This window comes from Apiospora kogelbergensis, assembly GCF_038363985.1.
Source record: "Apiospora kogelbergensis strain CBS 113332 chromosome Unknown utg000012l_segment0_segment0, whole genome shotgun sequence".
In the NCBI taxonomy this organism is placed as follows: Eukaryota; Fungi; Ascomycota; class Sordariomycetes; order Amphisphaeriales; family Apiosporaceae; genus Apiospora; species Apiospora kogelbergensis.
In genome coordinates, this window is record NW_027117429.1 from 292,413 (window position 1) to 313,652 (window position 21,240).

Consider the following 21,240-nt stretch of genomic DNA (forward strand, 5'->3'; position numbering starts at 1 on the left):
TCACTCGCGAATACATCAAGTGCATGCATGTGGGACTGAACCAGCACAGTGACGACACCCGTAATCCAAAGTCAGATACAATATCACACACAACCATACTTTCAAGAAAGAAAAAAAAGAAGAAAAAAAGCTAATACCTTATGGTAAGGTACTTTTATACGTTGATGGCTATAGTCCTGAGGTTGTAGCCCGGGGTCCTGCAAGGCTTGGTGCCGATCTTTGGCCACGTGCAGGTCTTCCATTCAAATGACAATCAGACTGTCTGCTTGACGATACTCAACATTCAGAGGAACTCAGACGTGGGAATCCTGCTGGATTGCATTTTATCATCCTTCACGGCATCGTACGTTAGCGCAAGCATACCTCACTCCATCAAACTACGGCAAGATGCGGAAACTGGGACGGTTGTTTTCGCGGCGCAAAGGCGGCGAAGCGAGGGCCCCAATATGACCCTCCTAGACCCTCTGTAGCACGCTCCAGCTCCACGCCAACGCTAACGCCAACGCCAAGCAGAGCGTTCCTATCTAGCATCAAACTACTGCACTGCCCGTTTGATTGTACTAATTTCTACTCACCCATGCTTAGATCAGCGAGCTAAGCCCTTCCGAATCAAGGAAAATCCCTCGATATATCGTTACAATGACTAATTTAAATCGTGATCGGCGACTGCCAAATGCGCATTCCTCTTTAGTGTTGCAAATATTGGGTGGGCAAATTGACGAATTCCACCACACAGAACAGGTACGGATGCTAAGCAAAGTTGAAATGTTTGTGCTCTCGTTCGCATTTCTAGCATTTGCAATAAAGTGAATGAAACACTATTGGCTCTAGGAGACGTACTTTGCATGAAGGCTAGGGCTATTATGACTCTCCTTGTTTTTTGTACGAACGCCATGGCACATACTGAAGTTATTTTGGGTGCTGGTAGGAGATTTCAATTCTACTCCTGCTTATAGGAGAGCCTCTTTGAGAACGCATATTGAACTGCATGGGCTTTCCCTTCGATGTCCCTTATTGACTCTCCCTTCAAAGATCAGCAGCGATTCTCAAATTCTGGGACGGTTCGTATAAAGGAGGACTTGGAGGTACGTCCTTATAGGTGGGGGGTGCTTCGTTATCCCAGCTGACACCCAAGCCAGCGCGTTCTGTGAGAGTTATCCCCAAGTGCATCCGCAGAATTCTGGCGACGCCGGTAGGAATAATCTGTTTTGGCTGACTCGAGGAGGCATACTCCTGAACAACCACCAACTGCACAATCAGTTGATGGGTAACTTCTGTGCCGTCATGAGCTTTCATATCGCATATTGGCTCCGCACGAGCGTTGTTGCACTGGTATTCTAGGTCCATTTCCACGCCACCATTGCACGAGTAGTCCGATTTCCAACCAGAACTAAGCTCGGCTGAGCCAATCGTGCGGGATTCGGTACGCTTAACTCCCTTCATGGTTGTCTCCTCCGAATAAACCTTCTGCATGTATGACGAATGCTTAGCGCATGCAGGGGCAATGGTACTCAGGTGTTCCTCAAGCTTCCATGAGAGTCGCTTAAGCGTCCAATACTCAACGCTCTTCATCTCGGCGTCGGTCTTTACAAAACCTTCAACTCGCAGGTGCAGCTTGTTGCTTTCGTTGGTGTGAATGACCTGAGGATAGTGTACTGATACAGCCATGCTGGTTGGAGGAAAAACGCGGACGGAGTGGTGAGGTAGTTCCGGTGCAGGGAGTGCGCGCTTCACGTCTATTGTTTTGGAAAGATTGAGTGAAGATCTGTGTTTGAGTTTAACCTCAAAGGTAAATTCATACTTCACTGCGACAATAGAGCTGTTGGTAGTAGCTGGAAGGTGGCCATCCAGCAAGACAGAAAACGGATATTCATGTAGACCTGTACAATGTGGTAATGAGCCAGTTAAAACGCTGCGCAGTTATACCCGTAGTGAGTAGGCTTACCTTGATTAAGTGTAATCGGATTGGCCAGGACAGTCCAGTTTTCGAGTTCCGTCTTTTGATTGCTGCAATCAGGGCAACGATGCCGGTATGGCCGTTTGTGACTAACGTGAATGTGTAGCCATCCTCTCAGACTTTCGACTACCAAAGATACCTTTTTAACAGTCAGCAACAACTGGCCTGAGACCAAGGCGCCAGTGCTATTCTCGGCGTCTCCATATAATATTGCTGGTGGTGATTCGATCTTCCAATCAAGCGAAGCATACGAGTCAAGACCGGGCTCCTTTGCTCTCGATATGCCGAAGAGTAAGCCAGGCATAGTCAAGTGGTGATGCTGGTGGTTTTTGTGGCTTTTGCTGCCACCACCAATAACAGCCAGATCCATCATGTTGGTCGCGATTGGTGTTGAAAGGAAGGCGCTGTTAACATGTAACTACTTCAGAGATCTCTTCGACTGAAGATTGGGGAACGCATGAGGCTAGGTTGTCGTAGTAGCCGGGAAATGAGACCTTAGCTCCTTCCGAATAGTGATGCTATAATGTTGTTGATACTATCCTTTGACGAGCGAAAGAAGCCTTCTGATTGCGACCCGCTTACAGGCCAATACGGGTAACACCAATGGCTACGAAGAACCCAAAGCTGCTCAAGAATCTGCTGGCAAGGAATCAGCGATGTTCCAGTCTTTACGGCCACACGTCAACGTTGCTTTCAAATATTCCTGCGATTCGCCTCGACTCGCAAGCTGATTGCGCAAGGGCTATCACTGGGTGAGATCTGCTCGAAGTGTGAATGATATGGCGAAGAGAACCAATCAAATAGCTGACAGAACAGAACTCGCAGGTGTAGGTGATATCGTTGTGGCGATCAACGTGGTGGTGGTACTGCTTGCGTACAGAAAATAATCCAATCAACTAGTAACGTTTCGAGACAGATTGTTCAAAAATGAGATTCATTTAGTATTATGTATGTAGATAACTATGTTCCATGAACAATTGGGATGCTGCAGTGCTAATGCCTTGTATACATTTTATGAACTTATTCTCAGGCAGTGCACTGACATGTCAACAGGTATCGATAATCCACCGGTGCGAGTATTTTCAGGATGCAATCATAGGAAAGAAAACTTGGGTTTCTAAATGGGTCCAGTCAAAGCGACTCATACGCGTGCCACTCCACCCGCTAGAATGCGCTTTATCTCGACAATGATCACTCCACATACCGAAGCAAAGCGTTTACCCTACAAATACCCACAATGCACGACCGTGTCGCTGGTTGTCGTGGTCGTCATTGGCCGGACCATTTTTCCCAGCACAATCGCGATCGCTTTAGTGGAGCCTTTGTCTCCATATCTGTGCTAGACGTTGTTATTGATCGTACGAATCGAATACCATAATACGAGAATGATGTTAGCCTTGAAGCAGTGCACAGGTGACTGGTATGTTAATGGTTGAGATGAGATTGAAATACCGAGTTTTGACCCAGGCTAGTGGTTCCATACTCCGCTCAAGATTCCCTGCTCTACATAGTCGGAGGCAACGTTGCCCCTCCTGTGATGGCGCGAAAGACGAGGAAGCCTAGTAAGCGGTCAAGTAAGTCGAAGCCTTGGTATCGAGAAGCCTGCTGGTTAACTCAATGTTCCTCTACGAATAGCTGCGAATAGCTAAATGTTACTGCAGTGTAGCTACAGTGAATCTTACAGTTTCAAATGGACAGTCGGATCTCAACAAAGAGTGCTCTAGTGGCCGACCCATGCCTCCAAAACGTGCCGCCCCTTTTCTACGCTGATTCCGCCAATCCAGGTAATGCCCGCTTTCTGCCGAGAGCCGTAGAAAGACCTCCACCTCTTCAGGAGGGGCCGTTTGTCGTAGTGGTGAAGACCATTCGCGGTTTGGTTTCGCGCGTTTTCCCAAAGCATCGGATCATGTTTCAACAGCGGTGGCGTTTCATTCAAACTGACAAATTTTAATTCATCTCCAACTCTAGCCGCAAGTAACCGCAGTTTGCCGCTACCAGCCGTCTCCCCTTTTCGGCAGACACTGAAAATTCACTTGTAGGCGCATGAGTATCACTAACCAGGTTTTGGGTTAGCTCAAAACCCTGTTTCCAAGTCTTATTAGCTAAGAATCAACTAACGAGACCTAGCATGGCTTGGCGATACCGCGAATTGTTTATCAACTCGACCTGTCTGTCACAGCACTCACGGAAGACGCTCCGAGACCCCGGCTTCGAACGAAGACGATCCCAACAGTCGCTACCACTACACCAAACTGGGAAGGCAGGAAGAACTCTCACGACAGGAACTACGACCAGGGCGTAAGTCACGTGATGGAGCGACAGGAGCGCGACGCTCCTCACGATCCAGGAACGACAGGAAGACGTCGTTCCAGCATACTCGATAAAGAAAAGATTGGCTATATAGCGACGAACGTTTCCTATGTATTTCAAGTGCACTCTTTTCCAGCGATCAACCTAAGCATCAATCTAACCCATTAGTGAGGCATGTTGCTTTAATGACCTATTGCACCTACAAATCTTTCTACGATCAAGTCACGGACATTGCCCACTGTATCAGAAGAGCAATTTTTCTGCACGTTCAAGTACTTTTTCGTCTAGCTAACAAACACCCCAGTACGTCTACTAAGTTTCCCTTGAGCACCGATGGGCATTGTTACACTGCATAAACATGATAGCACATTGAGATCAGAGGTAGGAGGGTCAGGAGGTCGATTATTGAGGGCGGAAGACATGAGCAACGCAGCGCCCAGTGAGTGGTTGTAAGTGCATACAGCGGCGAACCAAAAACGCTAAGCTCGGGTTTTAAAATCACGACAGACTACGCACAAATGGCGACACCAGGAACGAGTTAGCTGTTGGACAATACGGAAGACGGCTAGGACTGTGTCTCAAGAAAAGCAGCGATGAGGCTAGTGGAATGGAACCACTGTTGTTTCCAAACTGTCAGGCACCGCTGTCAGAAGTTTACACGACATTTAAGCCCAACAGCCATCTCGAAATCTGCTCAGTGAATATATTTGGCGATAATTGCAGGGTAAGACAACGCACTATAGGACATGGGCATATGGCATGCGAAGTGATGATGTTACTCATCATGTAGATGCTCAGGTTACAGGATGCCCAAGGCGCTTGCTGGACAGTTTTGACAATCTTCTCAAAGAAGTCTGCCAAATAGCGTTCCCGCAAATAAGCCATACCACCGCACACGGGGCCGATACTCGGATGCTCGAGAACCGATAAAAATAGCAAGCAAATGGATGTAACATCCATTCCTTATGTATATACAAAAAGCGAGAATAGGAAGTCTCAAAGATGGTATCATTCTCATGGAATGTTTTGGTAATACGCCCTTGTTTCGTTTGCTAGAAAACATATCGCGCTCACAGTTTTGCCTTCTCAGTCTTCCTGTCCTCTTCGATAATAAGTTCGGCCAATCGTTCAGCGACGCCCAAGACGGTAAGCATAGGGTTTATGCTAGGAATGGTGGGGAAGACACCGGCGTCACAAATTCGGAGCTTTTTCAGCCCCTTAACCTTAAGGTTCGCGTCAACCACGGCCAGCTCGTCCTTGGCGACATCCCCCATTCTGGTGGTGCCGCAAGGGTGATAGACGGTGTGAGCCGCCTTGCGAGCGTAATGACTCAAATCCTCATCAGATTGCACGTTAGGCCCAGGAGCAACCTCTTGCTTGATCCAGTCCTTGAAGGGAGCCTGCTGGGCAACCTTTCTGGCGGCCCGCATACCGTACACAAGAGTGGCGGCGTCATAGCCCTCAGGGTCGGTGAAGTATTGGAAGTCCAGGGCAGGCTTCACCTTGGGATCGGTCGATGTCAGGTACAGGCGGCCACGCGACCGGGGGCGAGGGATGTTGGGCGTCATGCAGAAGGCATAGCCTTCTTTGGGCTCGACATAGCCGAGCCGGAGAGTATTGAGCGTGAAGGGGATCTGGTAGCAATGCATCATGACATCGGCAATGTCGCCGTCCGGGATGCCATCAGGGTTTGCAAACGACTTTTTGGCGCCTGCATTCGGCTTCTCGCGCCTCAAGAAAATACCAGCGTCCGAATCCATAGTCGTCTGGCCTGCCGGGACGGGTTTGTTGAGCTCCCACATGATGATACTCTCGGGATGATCCTGGAGATTCTCACCAACTCCAGGCAGGTCGTGTACAATGGGGATGCCGAGGTCAGACAGCTGTTTCTTTGGACCAATGCCGGACAAGAGCAGGAGCCTAGGTGTGTCGACGGCGCCAGCACAGAGAATGGTCTCCTTCTTAGCGGTGATGTTTCGCACAGAGCCATCATGCAGGGTCAAGTCGACGCCGGCAACGATGCCATTCTTAACATTAACCTTGGAAACCCAGGCGTGGGTCAGGATGGTCAGATTGGGTCGCTTCTCATCACCGCGCAGGACGGGGTGAATGTAAGCCACGGATGCACTAGAACGATGGCCGTTGTCTGGGTTGTAACTGACGGAGAAAAAGCCAACAGCCCCTTTTAGCGACCCAGTATTAGTAATGGTGTTATTGAAATCGTGAATAATGGGAATATCCAGGGCGTTGCTGCAAGACTTCACCCAATCCTTGCACAGCTGGTTACGGTGACGTCCATGCACGGGCTGGACAGCGTTTCTCAGCTTGTCCATCATTCGCATAAACATATCGAATGTCCAGCCGCGAGCGCCGAGCGACTGCCAAATCTCTAGGTCATACTTGAATGGCCTGAAAGATATTAAGGTGTTGTGAGATGAACAGCCTCCCAAGACCTTGGCGCGAGAGTGGCGGATGTAAGAATTTCCTGTAGTTAGGTCAGCAAGAGGTGAGTAAGAAGGGGACGACTTAGATAGGTTTAATTACCCATTGGCTGCTCAACTGTGCCATAATCATAATCGAGCTCACCTCCAAGCAAAGCTAACCATTTCTTCAGGTCGAGAACACGATCGTCCATAAAGTCGCTAGGTCCGGCCTCGATCAAGAGGATTCTCTGTTCAGGGAGGCTCTCAGCTAGCCTTGCAGCAAGGACACAGCCGGCAGTGCCACCACCTACACAAACATAGTCATATCGCTCAGAGTCGGCTATGGGAAGCTGTTGGGTAGTCATGTTGTAGGCAAGACAATTGATGGAATGGCGGGAGTGTACTGCTAGCGATCAAACAGCTGGACGCTTATTGGGCGTATGAGCCACAAGGAAAAAGAGTGGAATGGTAAGGACAAGTGAAGATGTCCTAGAGGCTACTGATGGACGGCAAAATTAAAACAAAGAGTCGGCGGGCGACAAGGCGGTCGTGAAAAAAGACTTTAGAATGGAGGCACTGTAGGTGGTAAAGAGCGACAACTCGTTGCTAAGGGGGAGAGTTCACGGCACGCACAGCAAGAGGCTGGACTAGAGGGGAGCACTCTATATTGGAAAGCCACCCGCTAAGTGGATGTCTGCTTCAAACTGGATTTTGTTGGTATAATAAACGAGGGTATGTAAGATCATACGGATAGATGGGCAAGGGCAGACAAAAAAGGGGGGGTGGTTGGGATCGGACGGTTGAACGGGGTGCAGAGGCAAGAAATCCGAAAGGTGAAGCAAGCTGGCTGGAGGGGGGAGCGGGGAGGAAAGGGTCCCATTAGACTATTCTGACCCACCGACCCATACCATTCTGCACCGGGAGACGTGAAGCCTGATGGCCGTAGACCGCAGCCAGAAGAAAGCGGTTATTGTGTTAAAGACTCGGAAGAGCGCCGGCTCAAGAGTGATAGCAATAGCCTGCAGCTACTGGGTACGACTAAGCTAGCCTAGGACCTTGGGTGGTGAGCGCAATGTATAGATCGCATCTCACTGCAGGAGCACGCCATCGAGGTCCGACCTTGAGTAGTCTGACTTAATAGAAGAACCCGCAAGCCAGAACTGCCCGAACTGATTCGTCAATTAAGCAGTTGGAAGGAATGTTGGGAACGTTTTGCAGACTGGACCCAGATACGTTATGTCTAGTGTGCTTGGTATCTGTAGGCTGGGGCACTGCTGCACAAGCCCGAATCAATTGGAGCATGCCCAAGCTGCTGCTGTCCAAACCTCATCCACCTGCAAACAAGCAATCAATGTTGGGAAAAAAAATTCAGATCCTGGTCCTGAAAAACCCGCCGGTGTGACTGATTATGGCATGTTTGCTTGCCTTCTAGTCTTTTGTCTGTTGAAGCTCCAGTCTGACCAGGAGAGTCCCAGGAGTGGGCCAAATGGAAACGTGCGAGTCGGTAAAGGACCGAACACGCCAGTTGTGATCGCTCCCTATCCACTAAAGCACAATCGGTAGAAGCGGCTACTGCTTTGGCTCGACTGCGCACCTAACTGATCTGAATGCAATAACTGATACGTACTCGGTGTAGCAGCCTCCAGGCCATAGTATCCAGCCAATCTGCCCTCTTTCCCTTCGCGCCTCATCCAATTCATTTACTTTCCCAGCCTTTCAATTGGATATTCCTATTACCTAGAACTGCTGACTACATACTCACCCACTCCAATTACCTAAGCCATTGCCTTTTCCCCTTCGGCATCCTATCGGTGACCCAAAGTAAGACCTGAGACAGCCAATTCAAAGTCCGAGAAGATGGTGCTCCGTGAAAAGGACCGCCACACATTTTATGCAGGGAAGCCGCAGCCGTCCGTAGACTCCCCGGCTCCTTCAAGTCCATCAACCCGTCGACGGCGGAGCCGGTCTGCACCATCCATACCTCATCGCCGAGCGCCATTGAAGCCGCCATCAAGTCGGCGCAATCGGCGTTCCACTCGTGGTCGGCCACGCCGCCTGTGGAGCGTGCTCGCATACTGCTGCGCGCCGTTGCCCTGCTGCGCCAACGCAACGACGAGCTAGCCCGAGTCGAGACTTTGGACACAGGCAAGCCATTCTCCGAGACGTCGGCTGTCGACATCGTTACAGGCGCCGATGTCCTCGAGTATTTTGCCAATCTCGTCGCCGGCGGCGGCCTCAACGGCGAGACCTTCCGCCTGCGGCCCTCGGCCATGGTCTACACCGCCAAGGAGCCCCTTGGCGTCTGCGCTGGCATTGGTGCCTGGAACTACCCCATCCAGATCGCCCTGTGGAAATCGGCGCCGTGCTTGGCCGCCGGCAACTGCATGGTGTACAAGCCCAGCGAGTACACGCCTATGCATGCGCAGTACCTCGCCGCCATCTACCACGATGCGGGCCTGCCCGAGGGCGCTTTCAATGTCGTGTATGGAGCCGGCGAAGTGGGTGGCCAATTGACGGCCAACCCCGCCATCTCGAAGGTTAGCTTCACCGGTCAAGTCAGCAAAGGTAAGAAGGTTGCTGGTGCAGCTGGCGGAGGCATAAAGTACGTCACCATGGAGCTCGGCGGAAAGAGCCCGTGGATTGTGCTGCCGGATGCCAACGTGGACCAGGCCACCGACGGTGCTTTGCTCGCCAATTTCTTCAGTACCGGCCAGGTGTGCACTAATGGCACAAGGGTGTTCGTGCCTCGACAGTTGAAACATGCTTTCGAGAAGGCTGTACTGAGCAAGATGCAGCACTTACGCGCTGGAGACATCTTCGATGCGGCGACGAACTTTGGGCCCCTGAGTAGCAAGCCTCATTATGACAAGGTGGTAAGCTACGTGCGCCGTGGCATTGCGCAAGACAAGGCCACTTTACTCTATGGAGGCGTGGCGAAACCGTCCGGCCTGCCTTCGGGTTTCAAGCACACCTCCGACGACTTCGATTTCGACAGCGTCCGACCTCTTCTACAGTTAGTCCTTACCGACAGTTCAGATGATTCTCTTATTTGGAGTCAAGTCTACAAAACCCTCAACAAATCATTTACTCCGCCGCCACGACCGATAGCCTCTTCTCTCCGACAGACCCCATGGCGCCGGAATACGAGCAGCTTTGCGAACTCCTCGGAACATAGGAAACACGTCGATGGTGTATTGAAAGAAGAGCTTGGCCCTCTGTATGTAGGGCTCCGGGACCTTCAGACAGTATTCTTCGGAGGTGTTGCAGACCTGGACACTGTCTCCGAGACAACCTTTACAAAGTGCAAGGACGGTGAAGCACCACTCTTCGACGAAAGGCGGCAGGGCTGGCCAGAGGATGCCGACCAAGAAGGCGTACTGCACTGGTTTGCAGGAATGAGCGACAAGCTGGCGGAGTTGGCAAAGGAATACCGTCCGGATGAACAAAGCCAGCGAAGACCCTTAGCCAACCGAACCAACCAATTGACGGGTCTGTGGGGAAGCGCAAGCCGGACGTTGGTTTCGTGAGCGACCCAAATGCGACGCAAGAATCGAGGTGCCACTGGTCCCAGATATTGGTGCCTGGGGGACTCAAGAGCAATCCGGCCGCAGACAAGCCATCGGACGCATGGCTTGACCTTAGAAGATATGCGAGGGAAGTTCTCGCGGCCCAGGACACTCGTCGGTTTGTCCTGGACTTCACCATTTGCGGATCGTTCATGAGGGTTTGGGTATTTGACCGGCTCGGCGGGATCGCATCAGAGCGGTTTGATATTAACGAGGACGGCCAACAGTTTGTGTCCACGATACTTTGTTTCTTATGGATGGACGAGCAGCAACTTGGATTCGATTCCTCAATGAAGACATCAGGCGGCCAACGTTTTATCGAGATCGAACGAGACGGCTTAACCGAACGCATCATCATCCACGGAGCAATGCAGCGAGCTCGATGTATAGCTGGCCGGGCGACAACCTGCTGGAAAGCGCACTGCGAAGGTAAACCGCAGGCGCCCCTTGTGATCAAAGACTCATGGCAATACACGGAGCGGCTGGAAGCAGCGAACTGGTTTGCGAAGCAACTGCGAAGGGTGTTGTCAATGTGGCCCGGTACTACCACGACGAGACTGTCCAAGTGCGTGACATGGATGACGACATTCGTCGCAATGTCCGCAAGGGTTTGGACATTACGAAAGCGGAAAACTACCGACAGCGACGCTCAGCAGTAGTTCACACAAGTGGAACAGTTATTTCCAGAGAAGGCCGGAGCATCACAGCAGGTGTCAAGCGGTCGTCCAGCCAGACCGGGTCTTCGCTCCCTCCGAGCAAACGGTCGTGCTCTACCTCTCCGACCAAGATTGCTAGGGGTGTTTTACCGAATCGCATACATCGGCGACTTATTGTTCGAGACTATGGGAAGCCTATCTATGAAGCGAGCTCTCCAGCCGCCCTGATGGGCGCCTTAGCAGGATGTATTACTGGGCACGAATTCTTATACGAGGTAGGCTTCCTCCACCGAGATTTTTCGATCAATAACCTAATGATCAACGAGGCTGACTGCAACCCCTCCTGGCCTGCCTTCTTGATTGATCTTGATTTAGCCGTCAAAGAGCAATGCGTTGTCGCCTCGGGGGCAAAGGGCAAGACAGGAACACGGGCGTTCATGGCAATTGGGGCGCTCCTGGGTGAACAACACTCTTTCATGCACGACCTCGATTCATTTTTCTGGGTTCTTTTCTGGGTATGCATTCACTATGACGGACCTGGTAAAGGGAGAGTTGTTCCCAGGTTTGACAAGTGGAGTTACGTAGACACGGAGCTCGCAGGCATGAAACTGGGCGTAATTGCAGAAGAAGACGTTTTTCAAACGACTGTAGCAGACGCCTTCACCATGTACTATAAGCCATTGGCTCCCTGGATCAGCAGGTTAATAAAGGACTGTACGACTCGATGAAAGAATTCCTTCGGGCAGGCTCAGAGAGATCCACAGGTAACGACAGATAGCTAGGGCGGATGTACATAAGAGTGATTAATGTTAGACGACATGCACTAGCGAGCGTCTTGAGCTACAGTGCTTCAAATAATGGGGTGACCGAGAGATGCCCTTCACGATTAGTCCCTAGCTTGGTTACTTAAGTTCGGCAGTTTGATGATGCGATCCTTCTGAATATTCTGTCGAGTGATGGTGATGGCAATGGATAAAGAGTAGTGTACAATATGAAAGAGTGTTTAAATGCAAAGGGAGAAGAGGGGTAGATCAAAACTAGTGTGAAGTGAAGGAAGATGAAGATGTGTAAGGAGCATGCTTACTCGACGGCCCTACCCTCGGCACCTTGCGTCTATTGTAGCAGCGTGTAGAATGCTCCGTCAATGGGAACACCGAGGAAGTGCGTTTGCTGTACAAATGACTCCCAAAGTTCCTTGCTTCGTTCCCCAACACAACACATCTGCGATCGAAGCAGCCAGCCGATCAATCATGCTTCCCATCGATTCACAGAGCTTTTATGTTTAAATCGGCATCTGATTATCGTTGCAATTAGCCGATTCGAGAATGCAAGACTATTTCAACAGCTAAAGCCCAGTACCTGATTCACACGGCGTGATCCAGACCTTAACCAGCGAGCGATCGAGTCGGAGCGCAACGCCCTCTCAGCAAGGTGATCTTCCGTTTACGCCATCGATTGATGGAATTGGAGACACAGATAACCGATGAAGTCGATCAAATTACATCCGATATGACTTTGAATAGAAGATTACTCTAAATACTAGAAGCAAAGCGGAAGACACGGACCAAGGTGAAAAAGAAGCGTTTTCGCTTTTATATCAACCATTAAGGTGCCGGTCTTGTTAGGTGCCACGGGCTAGCTCGGGGACAACATGGTGGCAAAGACTTTTGCTGAAACGACAGTGAGACGGATGCACAAGATAGAGATCATTTCGTATACGCTCGAGCAGGATTCAAACCTGCAGCGTATATTATCAACGTTATCCCTGTTCCTACTTCAATATGAGTGTATTCTAGTCATCAGCTGATACGATCGAGCTCTATAGGAATTGAGAACATGTTTCGTCTGGGTTGGAGTGCTGTAGGGCTGCTTTGCTTTACAGCATCGATGATTTGGTATACTGAATTTGTGTATTAGAAGTGCAGAGAAACAAAACGGCCTTTTAGACATGACTTACCAGCTTGGACGTAAGTACTCATAATTGTAAGCATATGGAGGAATCAGAAGAGAGAGCGGTGACGACACCAGCCCGTCGTTCTCAGCCAACCGACAATGCTCAGAACAAAATGCTGAGCCAGCTGTTTGTCTTTCACAATACAGGCAATACATATCTGCCCAGCCGAGGTCAGACGACATTTCTGAAGCTTATTTAGGTACGCTCACTGTGAAGTCCAAAAGAAAGGAGGAAAGGGGAGAAAATCCTCTTCGGGGAAGGATAAGGCGCACAGGCCGAAGCGTGTGAATATAAGACAGGAAGGCGCTGTTAGAGTCTGCAATGGTGATGATTAGCCGTCATAATTATATCATGTGATGTCATAGATGATAGGTCTAACATCATTCGGACATGATAGCGGAGCTAAACATGACTCGAGATGCTGATCCCTAGTATTAGTATGGCCATTTTATGTTCCTCATCAAGCTTCTTCACCTACATTGCGATTGTAAAAGCTGACCAACCTTAGTTCCGGGCAGATTTTGCAAGTTGCCAACGAATGCATCCAGAATTGCATATCTGGTCTTCTGTTTCTTTTCTTCGTCGATTTCCTAACCACAGGCTCGACGCTTGTTGGCGCAATGTCCACATCTTGGGCAGGCTACCGTCACGCTGGGTGTGTGGTCAGTTTTGAATCAGTGTATATATGAATAGGAAATGCGATGGATTGTTCAACCATGATCTTGAGTTTCCGACAGTTGTGACATGCTTCAGTGGGTCAGCACTTGTTGAGGTTTCGTCGATTGATCTCGGCATATTGCCTCGGCCCACGCGCTGGTTGTATCAAGCGTAGAATATGTTGTCACGTTGCAACAAATCACATAATCACAAAAAGCTCACAATCGGTGGTTAACTGCGACCAAGACTGTCGCTTTTCGTTAAACCATTAATGATGTGAATGGAGCACAGGAGCAACACTGTCACCGGATCCTTTGAGCCCACAGCAGTATCTGGACAGCTTACAGTGAGACAATGTGCAGCACATCAGGAGCAGCGAATATCAGTCACTGTCGGCTATTGCGCCACGAGAAGGTATATGTACTGCCGCTGAGCATCCTTGGGCGACCTAATGTACCGTGAGGGCAACCACCATATCCTGATGATTCAGGCGCTAGGAATCATCTCCATTCGCGAGGGTTGACTTAAATGCAGTTCATCTTGCGATGCTAGACTCTCGATCAGGAATTGCTCTGCGTTCTGATTATGGACATTATGCTGTGTCCTTTCTGACGTACATGAGTGTAAAATAGATAGGTTGCGGTAGGGCAGATGTAGACCCCAGAGTAGAGAGCTGCTGATGGTGCCGCCGGTCCAAAAGAGCAAAGCTAGCGGGCAGCAGCAGAATTAGAGCGAACGGGGACAACCAGACGCCGATATTGATGTGTCAATTATTGGGCGTGGCGCACTTGCTGGCCCACAAGAGGCACTTTGGGGTCCCTGGCCAAACAACCATTCTGGTCCGCACGAGCGTAGTGTGCCAATTCCGAACATAATTCAGAACCGGAAACAGCCCGAAACTCTTTGAGCTGATGCAGCAAAAAGGCAATACTGCATGTTACTGGATGATTCTGGTTCCGTTGGCCCTTAATGTGGTGCAGAATCGGAACCGTCGCGCAAGTGGCCGAAAGACGGGAATGGACGCTGGATAGATAGCTTCTGATACAGCCTATGACTGAGGACATCTCACACGTCCACATGGTAGATACTGTCTCTCGAGGAGGCCCGTAGTAAAGAAATTAACGAGTGTGGACGACCAGGCACGACCGCGAAAGCGCACTTCTACCGCCCCCAGCACTGGAAGCATTCGGTACGGAGCTCTCCAAGGCATCCAGCGCATCGCCTGAACGCCCTGCGCCAGTTATACGTGGCCTGTGTAAGCTCGGTGGCCGACTATGGATCCCTGCTCTGGTTCGGACGAAGAGGCTGCCAATCCCTGTGGGAACAGTACCAGAAGCTCCAAAACCAAGCACTGGCCACGATCACGGGAGCGTTCCCCAGGTCGCCGACCAAGGCACTGGAGGTCGAAGCTGCCCTCCTCCCGCCGGAATGCAGACACATGAAGCTCGCATACCAGTATACACTTCGCTTCATCAAGCTACCCCACAACCACCCCGTCAAGCAAGCCTTTTCCAACGGACCACGAAACCAACCCGCTCTAGGGAGCAACTACAATCACGGCCTTTCTCAACCCTCAACGTCCTACCTCACACAACTTCAGTCCCTCATTGTCTTGCTGAAGAGTCTCTCGAAGTCACAAAACATAGAGAGGACGGAGCAATCTTGGTTCCCGCCATGGTATAGCCCGCTCCTGCGCCCGGTCATCCTCAGCGTGGGGAAAGAGGAGGCAGCGAAGAGACATCGTAAACTCCTCCGAACGATCCCGCAGCACGCAGCCATCATCTACACGGATGGCTCCTTCGACGCCCGAGGGAATCCAACGAGGTCTGCAGCGGGTCTCTGTTCCTTCGCCCCGCACACGAGTGCAGCCAAATGCTACTCCTGGAATCTAAGCTCCGGCCTTCGGATTGCGGATGCAGAGCTCATATGCATACACAAAGCCCTGCGAATTGCCCGATCATGGAACGCTCCCTGCTACATCTTTACCGACAGCCAGGTCGCGCTCCGCCAGACGCAAGGAACCAGCTATCTGGCCAGGCAAGTGAACAGCATCGCAGAATCTCTCCAACATCCTGTCCAGCTCCATTGGTGCCCGGCGCACTGTGGGATCCGAGGCAACGATATTGCCGACAAGCTAGCGAAGAAGGGGCTTCTGAGGCCACTCCCACGACACGATCGGCAAGATCAGCTCGTGTCCCTCAGCTGGCTGAAGAGCCAGATCCACCAAAAGGTGAAAGGAAGATGGAAGCAACTATGGGACCTCGAAGAAAAGAATGAAGACCATGGCCGGCGCGTTCACGGCCTGGGGAAGCAATACCGATTGCTAACCAGAAAGCCGCCGAAGTTTCCAATGAAGCCCTTTGACTACTCTGGATTTCCTCGGAGTGTCACGTCCGCGTATATCCAATTACGCACAGGCATCGGACACATAGCAACTTACTTACACCTCATAGGGAAAACTGACTCCGACGTCTGTAGGTATTGCGCCAGAACGAGGCAGACGACAACGCATCTCCTACTCTACTGTCGGCACTTCAGCAGGCAGCGACAGCAGTTACGGCGGCAGCTCATGGGGCTCCCTCTCACGACTAGCGTTCTTTTCACGACCATGCGTGGACGGGGAGCTCTGCTCTCGTTTCTACGGGAAACAAAGCTTCCCTTTTGCTAACTACAATGAACTGGCTGTGCATGGACAGCAAGTTAAGCGATGGAAGTTCCGGATATTACTCTCCTGTATTCAAAGGAGTAAGCCCTCTTCAGGGCTAGGTCTGTCATAGTGTCTGTCATAGCTAGGTAGCTGCATACGGACAATAAACTTGATTCAAAAAAAAAAAAAAAAGGTACAACTGATTAACACGAATGTCGCTTTGGGGGACTACAAGAAGCAACTAGACGCATTTCTTGAAAATACACAGGTACGGCTGCCACATCTGTAGTAGCACTGCTTTTTCTCTAACGAGATGTTCACAGAAGATGGACGAGGAGAGAGGGTTGACGAGCTCTAGGCATAAGCCGTTGCAAGACAATGCAGTAGCTCTACTGGACCACTTGCCGAGAAGTGCGAAAGGAGACCGGGGACCAAAAAAGAGTAAAGCATAGGAAAGAGGATGAGTACGAGGAAACACCGAACAGAGCAGGACTGGGCACTAGTTGGGAATGAAGGTGTATGTGACACTAAGCGAACAATACTTGAGCCTCTATTCACTTTCGATATGTCCTTGCAGACTTTCCTCATGCCTGACTGTCGACGTGCCTAGAGGAGCCGGGCTAACGCAGCGTACAGCGGTTCAAGCAGCTGCTGATCCGGTTCCAGAATCCATGTTGGCAGGAAGGATTTCGGGCCCAGCTTCTCTTCAGCCGTTTTGACGAAAAGTCCTTGCGCGGTCCGGGGAGGTTGTGCAGTTGGCCCTAGTGGCGCGGGGTCGCGAATTGACTCGGTGCTTATGTTGCAAACTATTGCACTAGTGCGCCATTGCTACTCTTCCGACCCTGCGCCCCTACAACAGCAGGGACCAACAGTAGTCAGGACCGGAAACAGCCCGTGGGTGTATTCGAGCTGATGCAGCAGAAAGCAGTACAGTATGTTACTGGATGATTCTCGCTCCATTCGAATCGGCGCATCACGTCGAAAAGGGTGAAATTGGAGACTACGGTCGTGGGGGGCCGAAACAACCATCACTTAAGAATTGGAGTGACCCGAAAGTGAGCATCAACCCATCTACGCTAACAGCGGTGGGTTCTAGACCTGGCCTGCTGGTTGCGCTAGTGCTCTAGTGCGCCATTGGTACTCTTCCGACGCTGCACTCCAATAGTTGGGCCAATAGGTCTGCAGGCAACTATGAAAGTCAAGACCGGAAACAGCGCGCGAGGATCTTCGAGCTCTCAACGGATGCAGCGAAAGGAGAATACGCTGTTGGATGATTCAGGTCCGAGGCGAACGGCCTCTAAGTCGGAATTCTGTCATAGCTAGGTAGCTGCATACGGACAATAAACTTGATTCAAAAAAAAAAAAAACTAACTTACTTGATCTCGTTCTGACTCCTAGCAGCTTTCTGGGATGGAGTTTGGAGAATACTCTCTGATGAACTCCTCTGGCGAATATATACCTATATCTATGCAATAATGGATGAGGAGAAATCTAACGTTACCTGAAGATCACTCATGAAAGGGCATCACTCAACGCATATTCGATCGAACCCGTCTGGTCCACTACCTAGCGACTTGAGCTAATGCAGGGCTTTCCCGCTGCCATGATATGCAATACTAGTAGGCGCCTAATTGCCGACACATACGACGTGGCCGTATGTAGTCTCCATGTTGACAAGTCGACGACCTCTATTTTTCACCTAGAAGATCACCTGGGGAACATTTCCTTTCTAGTCCAGCGGGAAGCCCATCTAGAGCACACATTATGCCCGAAGAAGGCCTGATATATAACCTTGCATGGTCGTCCCTGTGGGATCTTGGCGATGACAGCTGCCTCTCAGTATCACCAGTATACTCGCACAATGAGGACTTGCTTATATCTATATGCCAAGTTGTGAGTCATTTTGATATTATCCTGCAACCTCGTGTACATATATAGGGCAGCAGTCTTGTGGGCTAGGTACTATGGTAGGTTCATTTCCTCACATGCTTGTACCTACCCCGCGTTGGAAAAGTCGCGAGCGGGGTACTGCATAAGGAGAGTGCAAGCCACTCGGTTCATTCCAGCCCTCACCCGCACTAAAAACATTGGCGTTCTCTGAGGCATTGGGAACGAAGAGGAAATATGGTGCGGATTGCCTCGAAATCGGCTCCCTTGACTTAATCCCCTAGTAACGGCCATTGTGACCCTGGAGAGCTCAAAATGATTAGTTCCTCTTGTTCTTTTAGCACTGTAAATATTAAATTTGTACTGTACTGTTCCAGTTCTCATAGGAAGCCATCATCGGTGCGACACTTGTCTTTGCGGTCTTTCCTAGCTATATACTGTATGTAGTGGCCCACAGACAAAAAAGTGGATGCAAATTCCTTTGGATAAAGAAACAGTGGTGCAGCTATTGCGGCCCAGCACCAAGTGGCCAGGTCCCCAGTTGCGTTGATGGCTCTGTTTTGCAGCGCTAATTAGCACCTAAGCATATGCGGGGAAACCGGCTCACCGTGGTGAAAGGCAAACACCACTCTCGTCGTCACCTTGTCTTTCGCTTTGCGATGCCTTACAGTATCTGGGGGAGGTAGCAGCGTGTTCTGGCGCGGAACCCAATTCAGAGGCATTATCCGGCCTATGGTCCATCCATTCTCCACCCCGCGCCTGAACCAGCCCTTTCGGCACTGCTTCTGGCTCGCCAATTTGTGTGGACAGACTTTTCCGGCAGGAGAATGTAGTTGCTGACTTCCGAGGAGAACGCGGGATGACCTGGCATTGGGAATTATGGTCCAACTAAACGTACACTGCCCAGAACTCTGAATTCAACCGCCAGTAGTTCGAATTATCAACAACTAGACCTCCCCTACGATCTAGAACCTGTCAGGGAAAGCTCACACTGCTGGAACAATGATTTGCTCGCGTCCATCTCGTAGTATTCGAAATGCATCATGACGAACACGCTCAACCAACGAAAATTTCCAGGTTGTATCAAAACTAACATCTTGTGCATCAGGTACCGTATCTCCATCGACTGGTACCACACGCGAATACTGGTCGCCAAGGGTTCGCTCTCGACACACCTCGTCGTTTTCCCAAGCACCACCCTCTGCTGTGGGCAATCTGTATCCCTGCTGATGCGCAAATTTCACTTCGCTTATTGATATAGATGGACCCGGGCGGCCATGCTTCAGGATGATCTTCAAAGCAATCGATGTCTTAGCGTCCAACAGCATCGGACACACACAGACTGCGTGCCTCCACGTCATGAAGTGTTGTCCGTAAGTCGTCATGGTTGTGGCAAGAACATAGGATTCGAGCGACGTAAGCCCCAAGAAATCCATCTCTTGATCTTGAACGACGTGCACTTGGATTTTGTTCTTGCCGTGGAAAAAAATATGTTTCCGCTGCTCTGGGCTCGAAGTTCCAGTTCGTATCCCTCCCGTTGCAAGAGATCCCAGAGCCGATCCCTTCCAGATCGAAGAAATACCTCAAATGACTGTATCGGACGTTGTGTTGGGCAGAAGATGGAGATAACAGGTAGACCCCAAAATAGCATATGCTCCTCGCGGGCGATCTTCTGAAGAGAGGACGTATCTTCCACGAATGTCCCAAGGACATCGTGGAAGTTCTTGCTTTTGCTGCTCGTTGCCATGGCAGTGGAGAGAGATGGGTCGAAAGAGAGGACAGCAAAAGAGATAGAGAACAGCAGAAGAGGTTGCGGAGTTGGGGTAATATAAGCTGCAAGATGGTTTTAACTTGCTAGCTGACCCACATAGACCAAAGTGAGAGCATATCAATCGGTGAATGCATTAGGTTCAAATGTCACAACCACAACATAAGTACAGAGTCAAACCAGTCCCGCAGCGCTAGAAGCGCAAGTGCCGAACCCCACAGCAGCTGACCTATCAATACTTCCTCGACTATATAAGAAGAGGCTTCTGGTCCGTACTTATCATAAGATGACAACTCAGTCGTTTGCATCTATTCCTGACAATGCTACCTGAAGCTACGTCCGGTCCAATTGGCTTCGTACCCCAAGGTACATTCGTCCAAAAGAGACCGGTGCAGTACTCGACGGTGTGGCTTTGCCATTTTGCGATGCTAGAGGCTCTCGATTAGGAAGCGCTTTTTCGCAGCCGGCTCAAAGACTGGTTGAGCTGCGGTAGGGCAGATGTAGGCCTCAGGACGTAGAGCTGCTGATGGCGCCGCCGGCCCAAAAATGAGCAAAGCCAGCAAACTTAGAGCGAATGGGGACCCCAAGCAGACGCCGATATAGTTGTGCCCATTACTGGGCGTGGGGCACTTGCTGCTCACAAGAGGCACTCCGGAGTTCCTCCAATTCCTACCGAGTAGTATGCATCTGGGAGGCCAAACTACCATTCTGGTTTACTGTTGGTCCCTGCTGGTGTAGGGGAAGAGTAGCAATGGCGCACTAGCGCAATAGTGGGCGACATAAGCACCGAGTCTAAGTACGCCATCGGAGTATCCCGCAGTGACGTATCTCGATACTGTGAAGATCAAAGGGGCAGGCTAGGTCATTACGCGAGTATTCGAATGTGTTGAGCTGCGCTAAACTGAACGATGTACCAGAAGCGCCTCATGATACACAGGACCAATGCGCTGTGAATTCGCTCAAGGTACTTGATGGTTGGACTCCGTGGAACCCGATGACTGGCAAACGAGCAGACGCCACAGTCAGTCAAGAATGCAAAGTATCCAGTCCAGATATATAGGTAGAAAGGGGCAATGGCGTTACCCAATAGCCATCAGCCCCATCTATCTTCGCTGGCTTGGCAGTGAGCCGCAAATGGTCCTAAGAGAGTTCTGCATGCAGCCGAAGGGCCCCAGGAAAGCTGGTGGACGCCTACAGGAGTGCAAAGAGGTTTCGAGCAGAGGGCCTAGTCTCCTCTTCCGGTCCGAAAGGAAATGTGGAGATAGAAGGGCAGCATCGATGCACCACTTCCCCCTTGCCTGAGCAGCAGAACGAACGCTCGTATTTCTTCTGGATCGGACTAGTTTAGTCCCCCTCCCGGCACCCGAAATACATCGAGTAGTTCTCTCACGTATCCATGAAGTAGCGTAGGCTCA

General features: G+C 50.6%; 3 protein-coding genes across 3 annotated transcripts; 1 reads left to right on the plus strand and 2 right to left on the minus strand.

Annotated features, from left to right (window-relative positions):
• Positions 1-1,026: 1,026 nt before the first annotated feature.
• PG998_014528 (uncharacterized protein) lies at positions 1,027-2,330 on the minus strand (the record flags this gene model as incomplete). Its single annotated transcript, XM_066881344.1, has 2 exons — positions 1,027-1,880; positions 1,946-2,330. 2 exons carry the CDS (start codon positions 2,328-2,330, stop codon positions 1,027-1,029), a joined length of 1,239 nt encoding a protein of 412 aa, XP_066723475.1.
• Positions 2,331-5,343: 3,013 nt separating this feature from the next.
• On the minus strand, positions 5,344-7,055 carry PG998_014529 (GMC oxidoreductase; the record flags this gene model as incomplete). Its single annotated transcript, XM_066881345.1, has 2 exons — positions 5,344-6,752; positions 6,812-7,055. Coding segments are annotated over 2 exons (1,653 nt in total), but the record flags the coding sequence as incomplete, so codon positions are not given.
• Positions 7,056-8,176: 1,121 nt separating this feature from the next.
• On the plus strand, positions 8,177-11,640 carry PG998_014530 (uncharacterized protein; the record flags this gene model as incomplete). Its single annotated transcript, XM_066881346.1, has 4 exons — positions 8,177-8,184; positions 8,588-10,213; positions 10,336-10,685; positions 10,766-11,640. 4 exons carry the CDS (start codon positions 8,177-8,179, stop codon positions 11,638-11,640), a joined length of 2,859 nt encoding a protein of 952 aa, XP_066723477.1.
• Between the last annotated feature and the right edge of the window lie 9,600 nt (positions 11,641-21,240).